Source organism: Atractosteus spatula, chromosome 3, assembly GCF_055471065.1.
Source record: "Atractosteus spatula isolate fAtrSpa1 chromosome 3, fAtrSpa1.hap1, whole genome shotgun sequence".
NCBI classification, from domain to species: domain Eukaryota; kingdom Metazoa; phylum Chordata; class Actinopteri; order Semionotiformes; family Lepisosteidae; genus Atractosteus; species Atractosteus spatula.
This window is the reverse complement of record NC_142708.1, coordinates 69841093-69859497: the sequence shown is the minus strand read 5'-3', so window position 1 is coordinate 69859497 and position 18405 is coordinate 69841093. Positions and strand designations below refer to the sequence as shown.

The 18405-nt window shown below is 45.2% G+C and overlaps 3 protein-coding genes across 3 annotated transcripts; all 3 read left to right on the top strand.

The window, feature by feature from the left end:
• Positions 1–177: 177 nt before the first annotated feature.
• Positions 178–5999, top strand: LOC148838527 (uncharacterized). Its single transcript, XM_088911958.1, has 20 exons — positions 178–209; positions 545–603; positions 901–990; positions 1156–1283; positions 1603–1746; positions 1876–1953; positions 2147–2317; positions 2416–2512; positions 2616–2839; positions 3046–3199; positions 3446–3654; positions 3734–3851; positions 4111–4316; positions 4561–4678; positions 4752–4921; positions 5113–5210; positions 5340–5461; positions 5649–5699; positions 5781–5831; positions 5902–5999. The coding sequence occupies exons 1-20, from the start codon at positions 178–180 to the stop codon at positions 5997–5999; spliced, it is 2418 nt and encodes an 805-aa protein (XP_088768084.1).
• A 2667-nt stretch (positions 6000–8666) lies between these two features.
• On the top strand, positions 8667–14115 carry LOC148838526 (uncharacterized). The gene is made up of 10 exons (XM_088911612.1): positions 8667–8695; positions 8975–9033; positions 9910–9999; positions 10096–10223; positions 11528–11671; positions 12303–12374; positions 13124–13300; positions 13386–13482; positions 13637–13860; positions 13950–14115. Exons 1-10 carry the CDS (start codon positions 8667–8669, stop codon positions 14109–14111), a joined length of 1182 nt encoding a protein of 393 aa, XP_088767738.1. The 3' UTR covers positions 14112–14115.
• On the top strand, positions 14115–18371 carry LOC148838525 (uncharacterized). Its single transcript, XM_088911613.1, has 8 exons — positions 14115–14705; positions 14789–14912; positions 15267–15466; positions 15965–16082; positions 16166–16335; positions 17147–17244; positions 17445–17560; positions 18026–18371. Exons 1-8 carry the CDS (start codon positions 14412–14414, stop codon positions 18121–18123), a joined length of 1218 nt encoding a protein of 405 aa, XP_088767739.1. The 5' UTR covers positions 14115–14411; the 3' UTR covers positions 18124–18371.
• The last annotated feature ends 34 nt before the right edge of the window (positions 18372–18405 follow it).

Below are 18405 nucleotides of genomic sequence, written 5' to 3'. Positions count from 1 at the left end.
AGGTGCCCAGTTCCTATTGGTCAGCGCCGGGCTTCGTTCGCTTTATAAACTCCACTGCGGCTCTCGGGAACTCAAGCGAGTTTTCGTTCCTGTTTTCTGTTTTCAGTAGCTTCAGGGGGAGGAAAAAGACGGTTCTGCTGAGCTTGGGGAGCCTTGTTTTGCTATAGCACCGCAAGGATGATGATTACGGATTTGGGGCTCCTGCTAGGGTGACTGTCGAGTTTACGTGTTTGATTGTGGTTCAGTGCGCTTTTAGCTGTCTTCTGGGAGATGTGTAAAATAGAAAGCTGTTTTCTTATACCGTTTTTCCACTTAAGTACAGACGTCTTAAAGCAAACTTGGGGGGGGGAGAAACAGTATTCTAATACTCCAGGACTAGTTTCTCTACTTTTTTTCCTTACTGGCTTGCCCTAACACCATTTAAAGTTCTGGGTTGGAATTTTGAAGCTGTGGAGTCTAGCCCTGCTCAAGTGCCTGGTGAGTTAACTACTTAAGGAGCTGATGGTTGGCTGTTTTTAGTGACTTGGCATTCCTCTTGTTCCAGAGTAACGTTGCTGTGTGCGGTGTTACCTGTGGATGTTCATGGGGCAGTTCCTCCTGCTGGTAAGAACTGTATCCAGGGCAGTACAAGGTGGGATGCAGTGTTAAATTCTGCAGCTTTGTTTGTTTAGGGGGGAGTCACTTCACTCTTGAAGTGCTGTGGTGGAGGGGTCTCTGAGGCATGTTGTGCTTGGCCATACTAATAGCCTTGTTCAGGCCTTCCATTGTGAAGGCTAATGGGACTACCCAGCTTCACCTACTAAGATGTCCTTCACCACACTGAAACTACGCGAGTCTGTAGTATAACTGTCTGTTACTGTGCTACACCACCCCCTGAGGTGACCTTTTCTCTGGTCACAGGTGCGATGGTGATTGAGTGTCGGGATCGGCACTTCTGGGTGTCCCTGGATACTGCCTTTGCTGGCAGTGGATATCGTTTTGATATTGTTAGTAAGTAAAACCTTTTGGCTCCTCTCTGGCACTCCTGTTGCATTGGAGTGAACATGCTGTATAATTACTGCTCCACATGGTTGTCTAATCCAATGACTTCAGAGTCTTAAGGGGGGGAGCTCAGTACCTGTTTAAAATCTTGGTAACCCCCTAAAACTCTCTTAGATGGTGCGACTGTGCGACAGATCATTGACCCACTTGCCTCAGAGTGTGGCTTCACCTACAGCAATCACAGTGTGACTGGCCGGCTGATCTTCAGAGCTTCTTACTTTGCCTGTTATGTACACAATGAGGTGGGAATCGTCTACCTTTTTCACTGTAGATGGAAGCCTTTTCCTGGCTCTTAATGTGCCATAAAGAACTGGTAAACTAAGCTTAGTACATTTGCATGTTACTTTTAAACTAAACATGCTTAAATGCCTCAGTTGTGATTTGCATTATTAACATAGCAACCTCAGGTTGGTTGCCAAAGAACAGGACTTATCAAAATAGGCATATGAGTACTCCACACTGGCTAAATCATTAGTCCCTGTAATTCAGGGTTATGATGGTCCTCCACAATCCTGGAGTGGTATTTCTTAAATTGCTGTCCTGTCCTGGTACCTCTTTCAGCTTGACAGTGTCTTTACCCTCACTTCTAACTTCGTGAAAATTAACCCCTCTGGTGGCGAGACAGTCTTCCCCCTGAGCAAGACCTGCACCTTGAGTATTCCATGGAATGCAAGGGAAGTAATCTGTGAGGAGAACTACATGGAGGTAAAGTACTTCTGCATGGAACAGGTCAACTGAATTTTAATACCAGCTTTGAGGTCTTGTACTTAATAAAAACCTACTTATCTACAACTGAATCTCCTACCCTGTAATATAACAAGTGCTTTCTTTAAGGTGTCTGTGAGAAGGACTGTGCCACAGATCTCTCAGAACCAGATAATTTCCCAAGAATGGGATATCACCTATTCCATAGTAAGTAATATGTCATACAATTATTTATGCACTCCACAAACTCCAACTTTCCAACCCTCCTCAATTGTTGTCTAACAGCGGTAGCCATGAAGACCCTAGTACTTTATACAGATTAATACCCCACAGCTAGTTATGTGCCAATCTGATCTTGGGGGGGGGGGGGCTGGATTGTAAACCAAATGCTTCTCCACAGGCCCAGAAAGCTGCCTTGGCTACATGGCAGGTGGTCTTCCTAAAAAATGGCCAGGCTCCTACGACCATGAACACAAGCTATGCCTGGAGCCAGGGATATGTGATGGGCTCTACTTCTGGGAGGGTTGTGTTCCGCTCTCCGTATGGACAGCCCCTCTCTGAGCTGGTCATGGTAAGGGTTTCTAGTGCTGCAGTACAAAAGGTGTGGTGGAGGTGGGTGTTATGTGCCCCCTTTGCAGCTGGATTTCTTTGAGTTTGGTTCCTTTCCAGGTTAATGGCATTCAGGTGGAAACTATCCATGCGACAATCTTCTACCGCCAGAAGTGGATGCTGGTTCTTATTGACATGTCAACAGCCTGTACAACAAGCAAGTATTCTTTTTTTTTTTTTGTGGCCTAGTCTCTTCTAGTTGATTCTTTGTCTTCTCCAATTTTAAAGCATGTTTTCTCACCCCCCCCCCCCCACTTAAGATCCTGGCTCATTTGATGGTACTGATCTGTTGTGGAGTACCCCTGTTCTGATGAGCCCACTGGTCCAGGTTCCCACTGGGTTCGTGAGTAGCAGCATCCGTATGGGTGTGGAGGGCCTGCTGCTGGATAATGCTACTATGTTGCAGAGGGGTTATGGAATGAGGGTTGGTCCAACACTGGTGGAGATCCAAATTCCCTTTGGGGCTGATGGAGGGTTCAGAGAGGTAAGCATTGAATTGGTCTAAATAGTCTTGATGGGTTGTCCCTACTATGTTAATGCAGATGGGACTCTCAACCAACTTCAGTTGGCTACTATGCTAGAGTTGCTTTACCAAAACCATGTAATCCTACTAATCTAAATCCTGTACCACTCCTTCCTAAAAGTTCAATGATTGCTGTGTCTTCCCTCTCCTCCACCTCAATGTTACAGGTGCATGTGATTGACAACCAGTATAGTGAGCGCTACAGCATTAACCTGTACTATGAGCACATCTTTGCTGATGGGAGCCAGGAGCTGACCAGACACAGGATGGCGAGACTAGTCCACACCCCTTACCTGCCACAGACTCCCTTTACCATTAACCGTAAGTCACCTGAAAGGTTTCCTCACCTTGGCTCTAATCCTGCCAGAGCCCCAGCTTTTTTTTTTTCAGTAGTAAGATGAGATAAGCAGAACTACCCTGCTATATTGAAGGTGGGTTAAAGTGGAACTGGGATTTGACTAATTTACTTCTTTAAATACTTGGCAGTTCCTTAATTGCATATCTTTCCTTTAGTGGTTAAGGTATTGCTAATGCCTTGATGGCTTGTGGTTTTTTTTAATACTTCAGAAACCATCCTGGCACAGAGAGTGTTCACTGTCTACCTGGGTGTCTTCAACCCTGATGTGGAGCTAATTGCTGTGGATCTCAATGGGGTGCCCCTGACTGTACCTCAAGCTCAAGTCCGTGGCTTTACCATCTCAACGGTCCAGCACCCCAATGGCACCCATGCTTATGTGCTCAAGGTCCCCTTTGAAGATCCAATTGTACTAAAAAGTGTAAGACCTACATTTTGTTTAATATTTTGTGAGCTCCAGTGATGTATAGAAACTGACTGCATGTCCCATGTCTTTGCAGTATTCGGGACCAGCAACCATGATGTATGTCTTGAATATCAACTACACTCTCAACATTGTCCCACAGAATGAGTCCTACTACCACCCAGCTACTGTGGTCGCACAATTGCGCGTACCTAGTAAGTTTGACTAGATTCATTTTAATCCCTTACTACCCAATTAGGTTAATGACTGCAAATTTCCTGCACCTACATGAACCAGACCTCTCCTGGCATAACCTTGATTAACTTCCATCTTGCCCAATGTGGAAGTGTCTTACTTTAGGGGTGACTTGTGGCTCTTGTACTTCTGCACAAGATCACCCCTTGGAAATCCAACCTGAAGTGCATGAAGGGATGGGAATTGAATGATTTAACCCATGTTGCTTTCTGTCTTCAGTAAACCAAGACCTCACTGCTTTATGCAAGGAAAAGAGCATTTTATTCTCTATAACACAAATGGAAATGCCCTACTTGTGGGAGATCTGCGTTGGCTCTGATCCTCTGACCCCAGAGCTGGCGGCAAACCGGGGTTACATTCTCAAGAACACCACCCAAGGCCTCACACTGGAGGTGCCACTCTATACAATTGGGTACACTTATGAGGTAAGAGGATCTGTAGTGTTTCTTGCTTTTACTAATCAGGAATGACTAGTATTCTTGAAACTTCTGCTCCTCCTCATTGCTGGAGGCTTAATCAACACAGATGTACATGTTTGACCCAATAGTGTCAGAACTGAACAAACTTGGCAAATTATACCCTTGGTGTTTTGCACCCAGTTTGGTGTTCCTGTATTTTATGGCCTTTATGGAAAGGCAACTCATGTTTTATCCTGTTGTCCCCCAACAGGATATTGGCCTCAACATGTTCTTTGGCATCTTCACACTTAGCATAAGGGATGCCAACACCTTAAGCGTGGTAGCAGTGAGCACAAAGCGCTGTCCCTTCAATTCTGAGGAGCTTGTTGGTAAGAAGTCTTCATGAACCTTCTCATGGAATCCAGTGTGGAGGCCTCCCATAATGTTTCTTCCTTCTTTCAGTGTGCATGCCAAATGGGACTATCACTGTAGTGGCCAGTGTTGCGTCTACAGTTCCCATGGTTGACCCTCTCAGAACAACCCTCCTGGACAGAAGCTGCAAGCCCAATGAAACCAATGCTACAGCTGTTCTGTTCACCTTCAATGTGACCACCTGTGGAACCAGGTTCATGGTATGGGCTTGGATATTCACCTTTCACTGATCTCTTGCTGGTGATTCCAGTGAACCACATTCTTCTGTGGGGAGGGTGAAGTGGGCTGAGTAAAGGCTTGTGTATACTTCAAATGCCTTGCTGCAGTGGAGACATGAGTGTCTCTCTACATTATTCCTGACTCCACAGTGCTCAAATGATTCTCTTTCCAGGTTGATGATCACTATCTGATCTATGAAAATGAGGTAGTGTTCAACGGGGTTTTCCTGCCTGAGAGTGCTCCAGTTATCACAAGGGACAGTGAATACAGGTAGCTGGCTAGTTCCTGGTTGGGTTCTTTAATTGGATGTTTTGGTTGGATATCCCTCTAGACTGGGATGGTGTTCAATCTTGGCCTGGAGTGGATCCTGTTGAGCATAGCATCTCCATATTCTCTTAGGCTGACTGTACGGTGTTATTACCCTGTTAATGACACCCTGATGCTGGCTTTGGACTGGGTGCCCGTTCCAGCTCCACGCAGTGCTGGCATTGGCTCCCTTATCCAGGCTTACCCTTCCAAAGGTAAGACTAGTCACTACAACTTTAACTTCCTCCATTATGATGTAGGGTGGTGGTGAGGGAACACCTAGGAACATAGCACTCACCAGTGTTCTCTTAACTGAATGTTGGATTGTATGTCTTGGTGTTAAATTCTGTAATTGGTGCTAAATTCTCACCAATAATGCAATGGGTTTTCTTCCACCTGCAGGCCTGAAAAGAAGCAGGGCTGTCCCAAGCACCCACAACGGCATTATGAGAGGTAACATTCTTTCTACTCTCCCTGTTAGTTGGAGGGGCTGCAGGCTAGTGAACTCCTAAGTGACCTATGCTCCTATTGCAGGTAAAGGTGCCAACAAGGAGGCTGTTGCTTCCCCTCTGCAGGCTGAGGAAGGTAAGTGATCCTCTGCTCACTGCAGCACTCTGCTCTGGGCCTGATCTGATGTGATTTCCATTGTTTCTAGGTCTGGAATCCCCCTCTGCACCAGCCCTGGGAGTTGCTATTGTTTTCCTGGGTGTTTTCTTGCTTGCTTCTATTCTGTTTGTGAAAACCAGATGCTAAATTGTTTGCCAATAAAACTTTGAACTTCCATTTGGATATTTTGTCCTTCATTGTTTTGCATCCTACTTCAGCAATATGCTTCAGGCATTGTATGAAACTGACTGAAGTGCTGCTTCAATGGAGTGGATGGGGGGGTAAAAGCTGTCTGCTTTTCAACACCAGGAAGGGTTCCTCCTCCAAGAGGAAATAGTGTAAGGTTGTTTGGATTGCACACGAGTCCAAATCCCTTCCTGTTTGGAACCAAGGGACAAGTGAAATGAATAGTAGTGGAGGATTTGATTACATGCTTCAAACTTCATCTTCTGAAGTGGACTCTTGTAAGATTCTTTACCATTCCTTCAGTTTCTGTGTATATGGTCTTGGGTCAATCTAATCAGTAACATACTAGATGGGATGGTTTCATTCAGAAATACCAACAGGCCAGGGACCATTGTAGGGTCTAGACTAAGGATCATGTTTACTCCATCTTTTGGTTGGCCCTGCAAGACTAGTTCATGGGCTTTTAGGTGTTCAGGTACAGGACATTCAGAATGGAAGTCCATCACAATTGGCACTTGGATGTGTGCCTGATTCTGTGAAGTTGAATCCTAGGTGCTGACCTGGTAGTGTCAAATTGCTTTGAAGTTGGTTCTAACAGCATTTGTGATTGCTGGCTGCTGTACAGTTACTGCTCATCCATTGTAAAGGAATGGACAGCTCTATGCTAATGGTGACCAAATCCATGATGTCCCTTCAGTACTTTATTAGCATGAGGTCTAGTGTTAAGTCATCAGACTATTGGTTACTGAACCTCTACAACTGGTCAAGATGTTCAGTCTTGAGAGAACCATTCACATGCAGGTGCAATTAAATGGATTTCCCTTTACATTTTAATATTCCTATGGCTGTAAATTTAGACCTTGTATACAGAGCATAGGGAGACTTAAACTGCTGTGAAAGTGGTCATTTGTCATTGGCACTTTATTGGACAATGTAGGTAAATTAAGCCATCCTCCCTGGAGGGAGGGGCACATGGTGATTTGCAGGTTAATAGTATGTGCACCATGGGAAGCTGTACATTTGTCCCCATTTTCACCAGGTGACCATGCTGTTCTGTATCTGTCCTAGAGCCTGGACAAGCATGTGCCTGCTCACTGGTCCCCAAGGTCTAGGTGCTACCTAGCTACTTTTAAGAGTTGTCCTGCTGAGAGGTGTCCCTGGCCTTGATCATCACAAGGCCAGGCGGCCAGGTAGTCAGGCATCCATAGGTCACTATAAAGAGTTAATTCCTTACACTTTTTAAAGTGCTTTTCTGGACACTCCACTCAAAGTGCTTTACAGGTAATGGGGACTCCCCTCCACCACCACCAATGTTGTAGCACCACATGGATATGGCAGCCAGAGTGTGCCAGTACTCTCCCCACCCACCAGCTATCAGTGGGGCAGAGAACAGTGAAGAAGCCAGTTCATAGATGGGGATTATTAGGAGGCCATGATTGGTAAAGGCCAATGGAAATTGTCAGGACACCAGGGTAACACCCCTACTCTTGAGAAATGCCCTAGGATTTTTAATGACCACAGAGAGTCAGGCCATCCAAAGGAGGGCACCTTTTTATAATTCCCATCACTATACTGGGCCATTAGAACTCACACAGACTGCAGGGTGAGCACCCCCTACTGGTCCCACTAATATTGTCTTGTTGGTTGGTGTTTTTTCTTGATTTTCACCAAGCTTGACTTTCAGCTTTATAGTATCCTCATTACCTGTGTCCAATCAGCCAACTCACTACTGAGCTGGTGTAAGACTAAAACAAACTCACTGAGGTGTATCACAGTGAGCCATGAATGATCATATAATCCAAATGGAGCCAGATGTATTTAATGAGTATCCAAAGTTGTGTACTTCATTAGCATGAGTCATTATGCTGAGTACATTACATTGCTGCTACTGTAAATGTCCCTTTCAAGCTGTGAACTAATTCAGCTAATTAGACTACGTGTCGGCAGAGGAACTAATTAAAGCATGTTTGAGGAATGCGTTTAAGAGCAGTGTGATAGTCTTGATGACTTTTCCCAATTTCCCAACGAGGTGAAAAAAGAAGTGGTGAAAGATGCTCTAGTTAAAACTGTTTTCCCTCCCTCAGCCTTCTCATCATTACTGTTATTGATTTAACCATTTCCACCAGTTAATGACATTATTAGCTTATTACAGCCTTTAAAGCACAACGTACCTTATTTCTACACATCCCCGTGAAAATCTTTATTTCGAAAATTATTTGTTGTCGTCTTGGATAACTGCGTCTTATGTACACCTACTTAACCTTTTTTATTTGGGTTATTTTAACGACATAAAACAGGCCTCAATGTTTCAAAATAAATGCCGTGCGGCCTGCGAATTCGCCTTAGGTCGTGTTCGGATGACCGATAATTAAACGAACGTGAGGTGTTGTTTTCTCCTTTCTTATGCAAAACACTAAAGATTTTTTTTTCCTGCGTGTCCCGTTCCAGATTAATTATTAATCAAGGGGAAGATAAGATTTCTCCATCTGCGGATCCTGCCGATCAGTGTCATGGCAACAAGACAGCCCCTCCCCCCCCCACCCCTTTTGTATTGGGCGTGCTGTCATAGTGTTTAGGTGAATCGCACAACGCTGCCCTCGGCCGGGCCGGTGAGAAGTTTATAATAGCATGGCTGGGGGTGTCGAGCTCCTCGTACGGTGAGTGGGTTTTTAGGAAGATGCTTCTTTTAGATGCGTTATTATAATTGACACCTTATGCATGAACCGATCTGTGGGTTTTGTAAGACAACGAGCTGACAAACCGCTTAGTGAGAGAGCCCGACATACAGACTAGCTGAAGTTCCTTCCCAAGGTTAACTTTTTTTTTAAGGGAGAAGGGATCTCTTGTAGAGAGAGAGATGATAAGGGATCTTGTAGATCCCTTCTTGCTTCTTGCTTCTATCACGAACACCTGTCTCTTTCTCGTTTTTCGTGAAGAGTCGCTTTCTTGTATGCAAGCCTGTTTCTATGGGTAACGGCAGCGGATCAGCCAGTCGGTAAGTCCCGTTTTTTGTTTTGGTGGCGCACGGTGTGAAGTTAAAATGTGGGGATGGTTAACAGACGATGAAATGATTTACGGGAAGAACGTATACAAAATAACTCTTCTGCTTTCATCCTTTATTTTACAGTTAATTTTGTATCTGTTTACGGTAATTGGCAGATAACATACGGAAATAGTTTGTAAAAACACCATAAACCACTAACAACTAATAATCCATACAAAAAGATTGCGTTATCTTCTTTCGCAGAATACAAGCAGGTCTCAATGGGGTCATAAATTTAACCCGGGCTTGCTAGTACTTGCTAAACCTCCACCTATAACCCGAGAGAAAAGGTGATCCTTTTCATTGTATACATCTCAACATTTATCTCAACATCGATCCATTCAGTGTTCTGGTGTTTTTTTTTGTTTTCAATTAAATCATTTTCTTGCGATAAGGAGCAAGTAGGTGTTTATTCCCCGCAGAAAAGAAGAGAAAACGTTTCGACTGCGGTGCATTCTTCAGGTGTGTGTTTTCTTTTTTCAGCAGGGAATAATCCTTCACACCTGAAGAAGGCTTCACGGCCGAAACGTTGTTTCCTCTCTTCTCTTTTCAGCCTGGAATAAACCTATTGTTCTTTTACAGCCTACGCATGCTGACGCAGCTGCCTACTTGATTTGTCTTGCGATAGTTTTCTTACTGGCAGCTAAAAGAATTCCTGGTATATATATATTTTTTTACTTCCAAGTAATTTGAAGTGAAAATACTCGAATACATAATGCAGAATTCAAACGGTATGTCTAAGCTCGCCTTATTAATTAACATTAATATTATTAAGGGTGCATGTATGAATTTTCCTGTCCTCGTTTTGCGTGCTCGTATCTCGAACAGATGCAATCGTGTCCGAGTGTCGGGACCGCTACTTCTGCGTGTCTGTGGACCGCGGCTTTGCAGGACAAGACTACAGTTTTAACGTCATCGGTGAGCTGAAAGCTGATTTTATTTGCCTGAAGCTCGGGGGAAAGCCTGCACTCCATTCACGGCTGTTGTCTTAACTCCGATACCCTCCCTTTGCAGGCGAGCAGGAGACCCAGAGAGTCGACGCTTCCTACGCAGCGCAATGCGGATTCACCTACAGCACTTTGACCCTCGCCGATCGCTTGATCTTCCGAGCGTCGTTTTTCGCTTGCAATGTGAAGAATGTGGTAAAATCCCCTACCCTCATACTCATGATCATAAACCGAGTTTACACCGCTCGTGAATCGGTTTTTGGGCAGCTGGTTATATTAGTTCCGTTTCCGAAGCGGAACTTCGGGTGCCATTGGTTTAATAGGGCAAACACCTCGGATCTCTTTTGCATGAAGTAGCAACACTAGAGCACAAGACACCGTGAAAATGTATACCGAAGCAATCCCCAATTGTAAACGACTTTACAGTTCAGCGAAGGAAAACCGTTTTAATTCCATTACCGTACTGTCGTGTTGCATTAAAAGCAAGACTCGAGCTCTGCAGGAACTGCCGATGAATTGGCATTGAACAACAAACTTTTTTTTGGTAAAATTTGTGTGAACGATGACAGCGGTCCTGGAGCTCATAGCTTTTTTTTTTTTTGCACCTTAGGTTTTACGTCGTCCACCTTCGCAATGTCTCTTTAATTAAATATTCCCCGAACCCAAGGTTCCGCCTCACGGCTTCACCGTGAGATTTTTGGCATTTTAATAATAATAATAATTGCTTACACCTATATAGCACTTTTCTGGACACTCCACTCAAAGCGCTTTACAGGTAATGGGGACTCCACCACCACCAGTCTGCAGCCCCACCTGGATGGCGCCAGCAGCCATAGTGCGCCAGTACGCTCCCCACACACCAGCTCTCAGTGGGGAGGAGAGCAGAGTAATGTAGCCAATTCATAGATTCATTTGGGCTCGCTAGCTGATCTTGGTTTGGTGTGATATAATGAAGAGAACGATTTACACTACATATTTTTACTCGGTAGGTGCGTAAAAGACGGGACAAGGACGCACAGTTCTCGACGCCCTGCGCAAACTGACTACACGGTGCTTGTAGCGGGGCGATGGCTGGCGGAAGCGTAAAAAAAAACACTTTAAACTCGAGCAAAATCTGGAGCCTAGCAGCTCCGTCTGTTTTTATGGGAGAGGAGTGGACTGGCAGAACATATAAATCTACTGTTCAGTTTTGATGAATAAACGACTCAATACAGAAGAGAACACAGAACGGAACCGCCGTATTTTGATATTCTGCTGCACTCCCACTCATGTACTTGTTGGTGACTGCTAGGTCTACGACAACCACGGTTACTCTGACAAAAGACCTGATCCGGCAGTTAGTGTAGCTCATTTGTCAACTGATTTTACATGGGTGAAATGCTTAACAGGCTTGGAAGTCCTCAGTGGTCAATTCTGATGTATAAGCTTGGGGCTCTGCACTTTTCTTGACATTTGTGCAAAATAAATACCCCACTCATGGCCTCTGGCTCTGCGCACAGGACGATCAGACGTTTACCCTGAGCTACCAGCTCATAACGCGGGATGAGTCCGGCAGGGAGACAGTCTTCCCTTCTGCCATCACCTGCAGCCTGGTTCTGCCCTGGAAGCCCCGTGAGGTGGTCTGTGAGGAGAACTACATGGAGGTAATGTCCTGCTGTGGCCCATCTCGAAGGGAGTCTTGTACCCAAGCTGATGTGAGCTCTTCACCTGTTGTGCTGTTGAGGTTTGTACAGGTCACCCAAGGCTGGCAGGCATTTAATAGTTTCTTGCTATTCCAGACTTTCTCATAAGACAGTTCAGGTGGGGAGCTGCGTCAGCATGCATAGGCTGCAAAGGAACAAGTAATATTGTAGGTTTATTCCATGCTGAAAAAAGAAGAATGAAAACGCCATGTTTCGGCTGTGGGGCCGAAGGGTACACCTGAAGAAGGCCCCACGGCCAAACGTTGTGTTTTCTTTCTTCTTTTTTCAGCATGGAATAAACCTCTTACTTGTTCCTTTCTCATAAGATGATGCACAAGGGTGTCCTACTGAAGGACACCTTTATATGTGGTCTGAAGCGATCTCTACAAAGTCTTGCTTTACGTCTAAATCCCTGAGCAAGGACTCTGTAGATGTGCTGAGATCCTAACAGTACTGTAAAGGGAATACAGTACCTTTTCCTCAGATTGGAAAAATCCTTTTCTTCTTCACCAGAGGATTTGTGAACTAACGCAGCATTTTTGTAGATGCGGGGAACTGAGACCGACTTCTGACTTCTGTCCTGTTGTCCAAGGTTTCGGTGAGAAGGAATGTTCCTCTGATCGAACAAGAGGACCCGCTTATGCTACAAGACGCTACACTTGGTGTAAGCTTCTGTTTTTTTCCCCCTGTGTCATCTGGACTAGGTCTCCCTTAAATTGAGAATTGTTTGTTTGACTGGTGACAAGCACTCATCTGCGAGTTTGGCAAGTTAGTCACACTGAAACATGAGATGCTGCTTAAATCCACTAGTTATATAACTGTTTTCTGCAGAAATTAGAGTCGAGGCTTACAAGCGAGTGGTTCTTCAGCTCCTAATTTAGTATTACTCCTTCTAGTATCTTATTTAAGTGAGCTTCAGGCAAGCCTATTAATATGTGGTTTGTGACATGAATGTCAATTTATAAAACATTCACAGACCATCTAAAAAAAGTTTAATAATAGGCAGTGTGGTGGCTCTGTGGCTAAGGATCTGAGCCTGTGGCTGGAAGGTTGCCGGTTCAAATCCCGCAGCCGGCAGTGGAATCCTGCTCCGTTGGGCCCCCGTGCAAGGGCTTTAACCCCAGCTGCTCCAGGGGCGCCGTACAATGGCAGACCCTGCGCTCTGACCCCCAGCTTCTCTCCCTGTCTGTGTGTCTCATGGAGAGCAAGCTGGGGTATGTGAAAAGATCATTCCTAATGCAAGAAATTGTAAAAGGTTAATAAAGTGATCTTCTTGTTGTTATTATTAAGTTTAACTTAATCACGTGAACTCCTTGTTAAACTGATACTGTGTATAAAAGTTCAGCTAGTACAAAAAACGGGTATGTGTATGAATATCTCGTACAAATGGCAAAGCCCGACTCTCCTGTCCAGTTTCAAGGCCCTGGTGATGCTACAGCCACCTGGCAAATCTCATTCCGGAAGCTGGGGATACCAGAACAGATTATGAATGTCACCTATGCCAGGAGCCTTGGTTACATGGTGGACTCGACCTCTTCCCGTGCAGTCTTCAGAAGTGCCTACAACAAGAGCAAAACAGAGATCCTTAAGGTAGTGTCTCATTCTAATTAACACTATGTATGAAGCTTGAGCATCTTAAGCAAGGTCATACTCCCAAGTTTTTTTACAATTGCAGGTGGATGGGGTAACAGTAGAAGCTATTGATGCAACAATCTTCTTCCAGCAGAAATGGATGCTGATATTAATAGATGTCTCTGCTGCTTGTACTAAAGGCAAGTAGTCAGATGCCCGGTTTAGCCTCATTTAATCCCTCTCCATTATGTTAACAAACCACTTACCATACATTCATGAAGGAAGCAAGAATCTTTGTTTACTATGAAACATTTTAAAGCAATCTGGAGGATCCTTTTCCTCCTGGCCTTCCAGATCCTGGTACCTTTGATGGTACCTACCTGATCTGGAGTACCCCCAGAGTCATGCTGCCTCTAGTGCAGGACCCATCCAGCTTCGAGGACAAGAGCATTGGAATGGGCCTGGAAGGTCAGCTGTTGGGCTCAAGCACCATGAACCAGAGGGGCTACAAGCTGGAGCTGGTCAAGCAACTGCTGCAAATTTCCATCCCTTATGGGGCAGTGGGAGGGTACCTGGAGGTAAATGGTTCTGGAACAGTACATGGAGCTCCTGTGGAACACGGTCCTGTTTCCTCTGTTCCTGCTCACTATTGCCAACCTTGTTGCAGAGCCGTGTTATTGACAACCATTACAACCAGCGTTACTCCATTGGCTTGTTCTTTGAGCACCTGTGGGCAGATGACCAGTATGAAGTGACGCAACACTGCATGTTTGTGCCAGTGAGCACCCCGTTCATCCCCCAGACACCCTTCACTATTGACCGTAAGTGAGCCATGTGTTTTAAAGGCAACGTGTTCTCGGGTTATACATATGAAATTATTCCTGATTTAAACTGATGCAACCACACATTTGAAGTGGGATTATACCATGGCTTGTAACAGTACAAGGATATGTATACAGAGTACATTTCTAAATTCTATTGTAGGCTGTAGAACACAGCAGATGTGCACTTTCTTTGCTATGATCTCCCCCTGTCCCCCAAATGTAGTACAGTTAATAACTATATGGGCCAGTAGTGGTTCTTCTTTTAAAAGAGTGGAGATGCTAAACCTGACCCCTTGAGGGTACTAATGGAGTCTAGTCCTTTTATCGTGGCCTCTGTGCAGGCCCAACAATCCAAAGGGTTGCATGCTCTTCTGTTCTCAATGACTGAAGAAACCAACCAAAATGAGAGGACCTTCATAGTCTACCTGGGCAACTTCAATCCCAATGTGGAGCTGAAGGCGCTGGACCTCAATGGGCTGGCTCTGACTGTTTCCGAAGCTGAAGCGACTGGCTTCCCAGTCACAGATGTCCAGCACCAGAACGGAACCCACGCATACGTACTTGTTGTCCACTTTGATGCTTCTGTTGTGCAAAAAAAGGTGAGAAATTGTTTGAAAGTTATTCTGTGGAAGCAGAGGATCAGTTGCAGCATTCTTAACACGGTATGCATTGTCTTCACCAGTTTGTGTTACCTGGGATTATGCAGTACACCTTGAAGATCAACTACACCCTGAACATTGTTCCCCAGAATGATACCTACTACCACCCAGCTAGTATTGTGGCTCAGAGTGAGATTCGTGTTTGCTGTAAGTATCCTTGATCCACAGCACAGAATGCCCTAATGCCTCACAACCATCCCCTACCAATGGTACAAAGCAATTAGCACTCTGAACTCCATAGCCTTCATAGTTAATTGTAGGTGTTTGAATACTCAGGTTTTATAGACCCTGTAGTCTAGCCTTGGACTTGCTTTCCTAAGCTGACTCCTCTACTTCCTCTTCTCTAAGAATTTTGTCCATGTTGGTTTTTCTCTTGCTTGCAAGATCACTCTCCACCAGTGAGCCATTGCCCAGGGTGGAAGAGGCAATTGATTTAGTACAAATGTCCAGTCCTGTGTGTACAGCTAGGGTGAGGCCTAACCAATTTGTCTTCTTCTCCAGCCATCGGCGTTATCTCAGCTATGTGTAAGCAGAAGAGCATCTTCTTCCAGGTGACCCACATGGGATATATGCGGGAGGTGTGCGTTGGGCCTGACCCCCTGACCCCTGAGCTGGCAGCACACAGAGGCTACATCCTCAAGAACAGTACCGATGCCCTCTTTCTGGAGGTGCCCTTCAATGTAATTGGATACTTCTCCAAGGTAAGGTTTAGTGAGGAAGGTTCTGGACCTTTCTTATGCAAGAATGTTAATTCTACCCTTGAATTGGGCATCCTTGTTCAGGGTTGCTGATCTTTTGTGACAGAAAAACGTGTTTCTTAACTGGTGGGATTCCAAATTTTAGTTTTTTTTTATGGGGGGCAGGGTTGTGGCACCCCTCTGTGTTGCTTTGAGTGGAATGATCGCATTCTAGAACTAATCAGAACTCCTCCTGTTCTTCTGCTCTTAACCTCAGATGTTTTCCTCTTGAACACTTTTACCAAAGAAACTACTTTCCAACTTTTGTGTAATTTTAGAATCTGATATTTACATATTCAACTGATTACATGAATGTGGCTTGGCTGAAATGGACTACCGAAAGGCGAGAATTGCCTCTTTCCCTGGTCTGTGAGGGCTTGAAAGTTCTAGTACAAGATGCTGACCCCTCAGGCTCCCTGTAACTGGCTGTGCATCGATTCTTCTCCTTCTGTCGCTCTGCAGGAGATCAGCCTCCAGTCATTCTTTGGCACATTTGCTCTGACTGTACGGGATGTCAGGACCTTGAAAGAGGAATATGTGAACGCAAAGCGCTGTCGCTTTGATCCTGACGAGACTGTCGGTAAGATCGTTCTTAAGGATCCCGTCAATGTGGGGCCAAACCGTTAGACCTCTTTTATGTTGTCCCCCATTTTCCCTGTGCAGTGTGCATGCCTGATGGAGTCATCACTGTAGTGGCTAGTGTTGCTCCTACAGTTCCAGTAATTGACCCTCTCGGAACCAGCCTTCTGGACAGAAGCTGCAGTCCCTCAGAAACCAGTGATGCTACGGTTCTGTTCACCTTCAATGTGACCACCTGTGGAACCAGGTTCAGGGTATGTTATGAAATGAATTTATGAAGAGCTTAACTTGTGAGGGAACCCATTTCATCTGCCACTGGAGTGCACTGGGTCATGTGTTCTGTAACCGCTGTTGCACATCGGATTGGGTGGGGAAGTGCAAAATTGCTTCACTGACTAAACAAAAGGGAAACGTCAGTTTATAGAACAGATGGGCCTAATGTGTGCAAGCCTGGAGTGAAGTGAAATTTTTACCAAAACAGACCCCTCTACTCCTTGTCAAGGGGTTTTTAATGATCATGCACTGTGAAACCCCCTACAGCATTGTCCCCAGTCACCATACTGGATTGTTGGTTTGGAAACTGTGGTTCACAGGGAAGAACCATTACCAGGTTGCTGGTGGACCAGTATTTCTTCAGATCTCCCAGTACTGACCAGGCCCAAGTTTGCTTAGCTTTGGAGATCTGACCAGATCAGACTACAAGGTGATAATGCTGCTTACCATCAAAAACCAAAGGATTCTCTGACTCTCAAGGATTGGAGTTATCGATTCCTGACCTACTGCCTTAGTTAAGAGGAGAAGAGGCCTTTGGTCATGTGCACTTTATAAGCTCTTTGCTGTATTAAAATCAGAGACTCTGTGCTAATTAAAGACCAGGAACCTATATTCAAAACAGTTGAGCACTTACATCCCCATAAATGTGTAAATGGATTTAAGGACTTGAGTCCTTCAGAAACGCATGTTTAAAATTCACTGTGAATATTCCATTACAATTTCACTTTTGATCAAGTGGGGCCTTTTGGAGGCGGGAAGAGGCCTTTCTTGATCTCCTAAGGCTCATTTCAGATGGATGGCACTTATCTGATCTACGAGAACGAGGTGGTGTTCAACAGGCTGCTTCTGCCAGAGAGGGCTCCCGTTGTCACAAGGGACAGTGACTACAGGTACGCAGCTCGCCAGGATTGTAGCATGGAGAGGCTCTTGTCTTGGGAATAACCATGGTCTCGGGTGCCACTTGACTTGACTGTCCAACCTGGTGTTCATGAGTCCTAAACCAATCCTGCCTGCAGCACTACTAAATTCCCCTCATTGGGAGAAGGGCCTTTGGCACTGTCCGACTGCTCGCTGGTCTTTTTGTCTTTAGGTTGACTGTGAGATGTTCCTACCCAGTTAATGATACCAGGAGCCTTTCTGTGAGCAGAGTTTCTGTTCTGCACAGTGCTGGCATTGGCTCCATATTCAAAACGTACCCTCTGAAAAGTAAGTTGGGCACTTTTTTTCTATTTTGCTGACCTAAAGGCTTTGTAGCTCTGGCCAAAGCAGTTCTCAGTTCCTCATTTTATTTGAAGAGGCTGGTGCTCAGGTTCCAGATGAACCGTCCCCTGTTCCACCAGCTGAAAATGGCCACCTGTGCTCATACAGTCTCATGCAGTGATACAAAGCAGTACCTCTCTGGGGCTGCAGAACTCCTCTCTACGTTTATGATGTAACTATAATTGCAGGTGAAAATGCTTAAGATCACGTCTAGGGTCCACATTTGCCAGACTGCTTTAGAAACATTACTCTATATGGGATTGCCAAAGAGTAGCAGCCTACAGATGTTTGTATTGTTCCTGCTGCCTTCTTGTGCGCTATCACCCAGAGCACTAAGTGAGATCCTGCTTGCTCATTGTGTGCCTCAATAGGGTGTTCCTCTTCAGTTCTATGTAAACCCTTCCTCTGCAGGTCTGAAAAGAAGCAGGGCTGTCCCAAGCACCCACAGTGGTAACATGAGAGGTAATGTTCTTCCTTCTCTTCCTGTGGGCTTGTCAAGTCCAAAGTGACCCATGATTCCACTGCAGGTAAAGCTGCCTTCAAGAAGGCTGATCTTCCCCCTCTGCAGCCTGAGGAAGGTAAGTGGCCTGTTTCTTATTTGCATCACACTCTGCTCCATGCCTGCTTCATAACCCTGTTTCTGTTGTTTCCAGATTGGGGAACCTCCCCTGTACCAGTCCTGGGACTGGCCATTGCCTTCTTGGGAGTCTTTTTACTTGCCTCTGTTACTGTTACACTTTACTTCTAATAAAAGAGTTTGAAAGCCTCTTGGAGGAGGGTCCTTTCTTTCC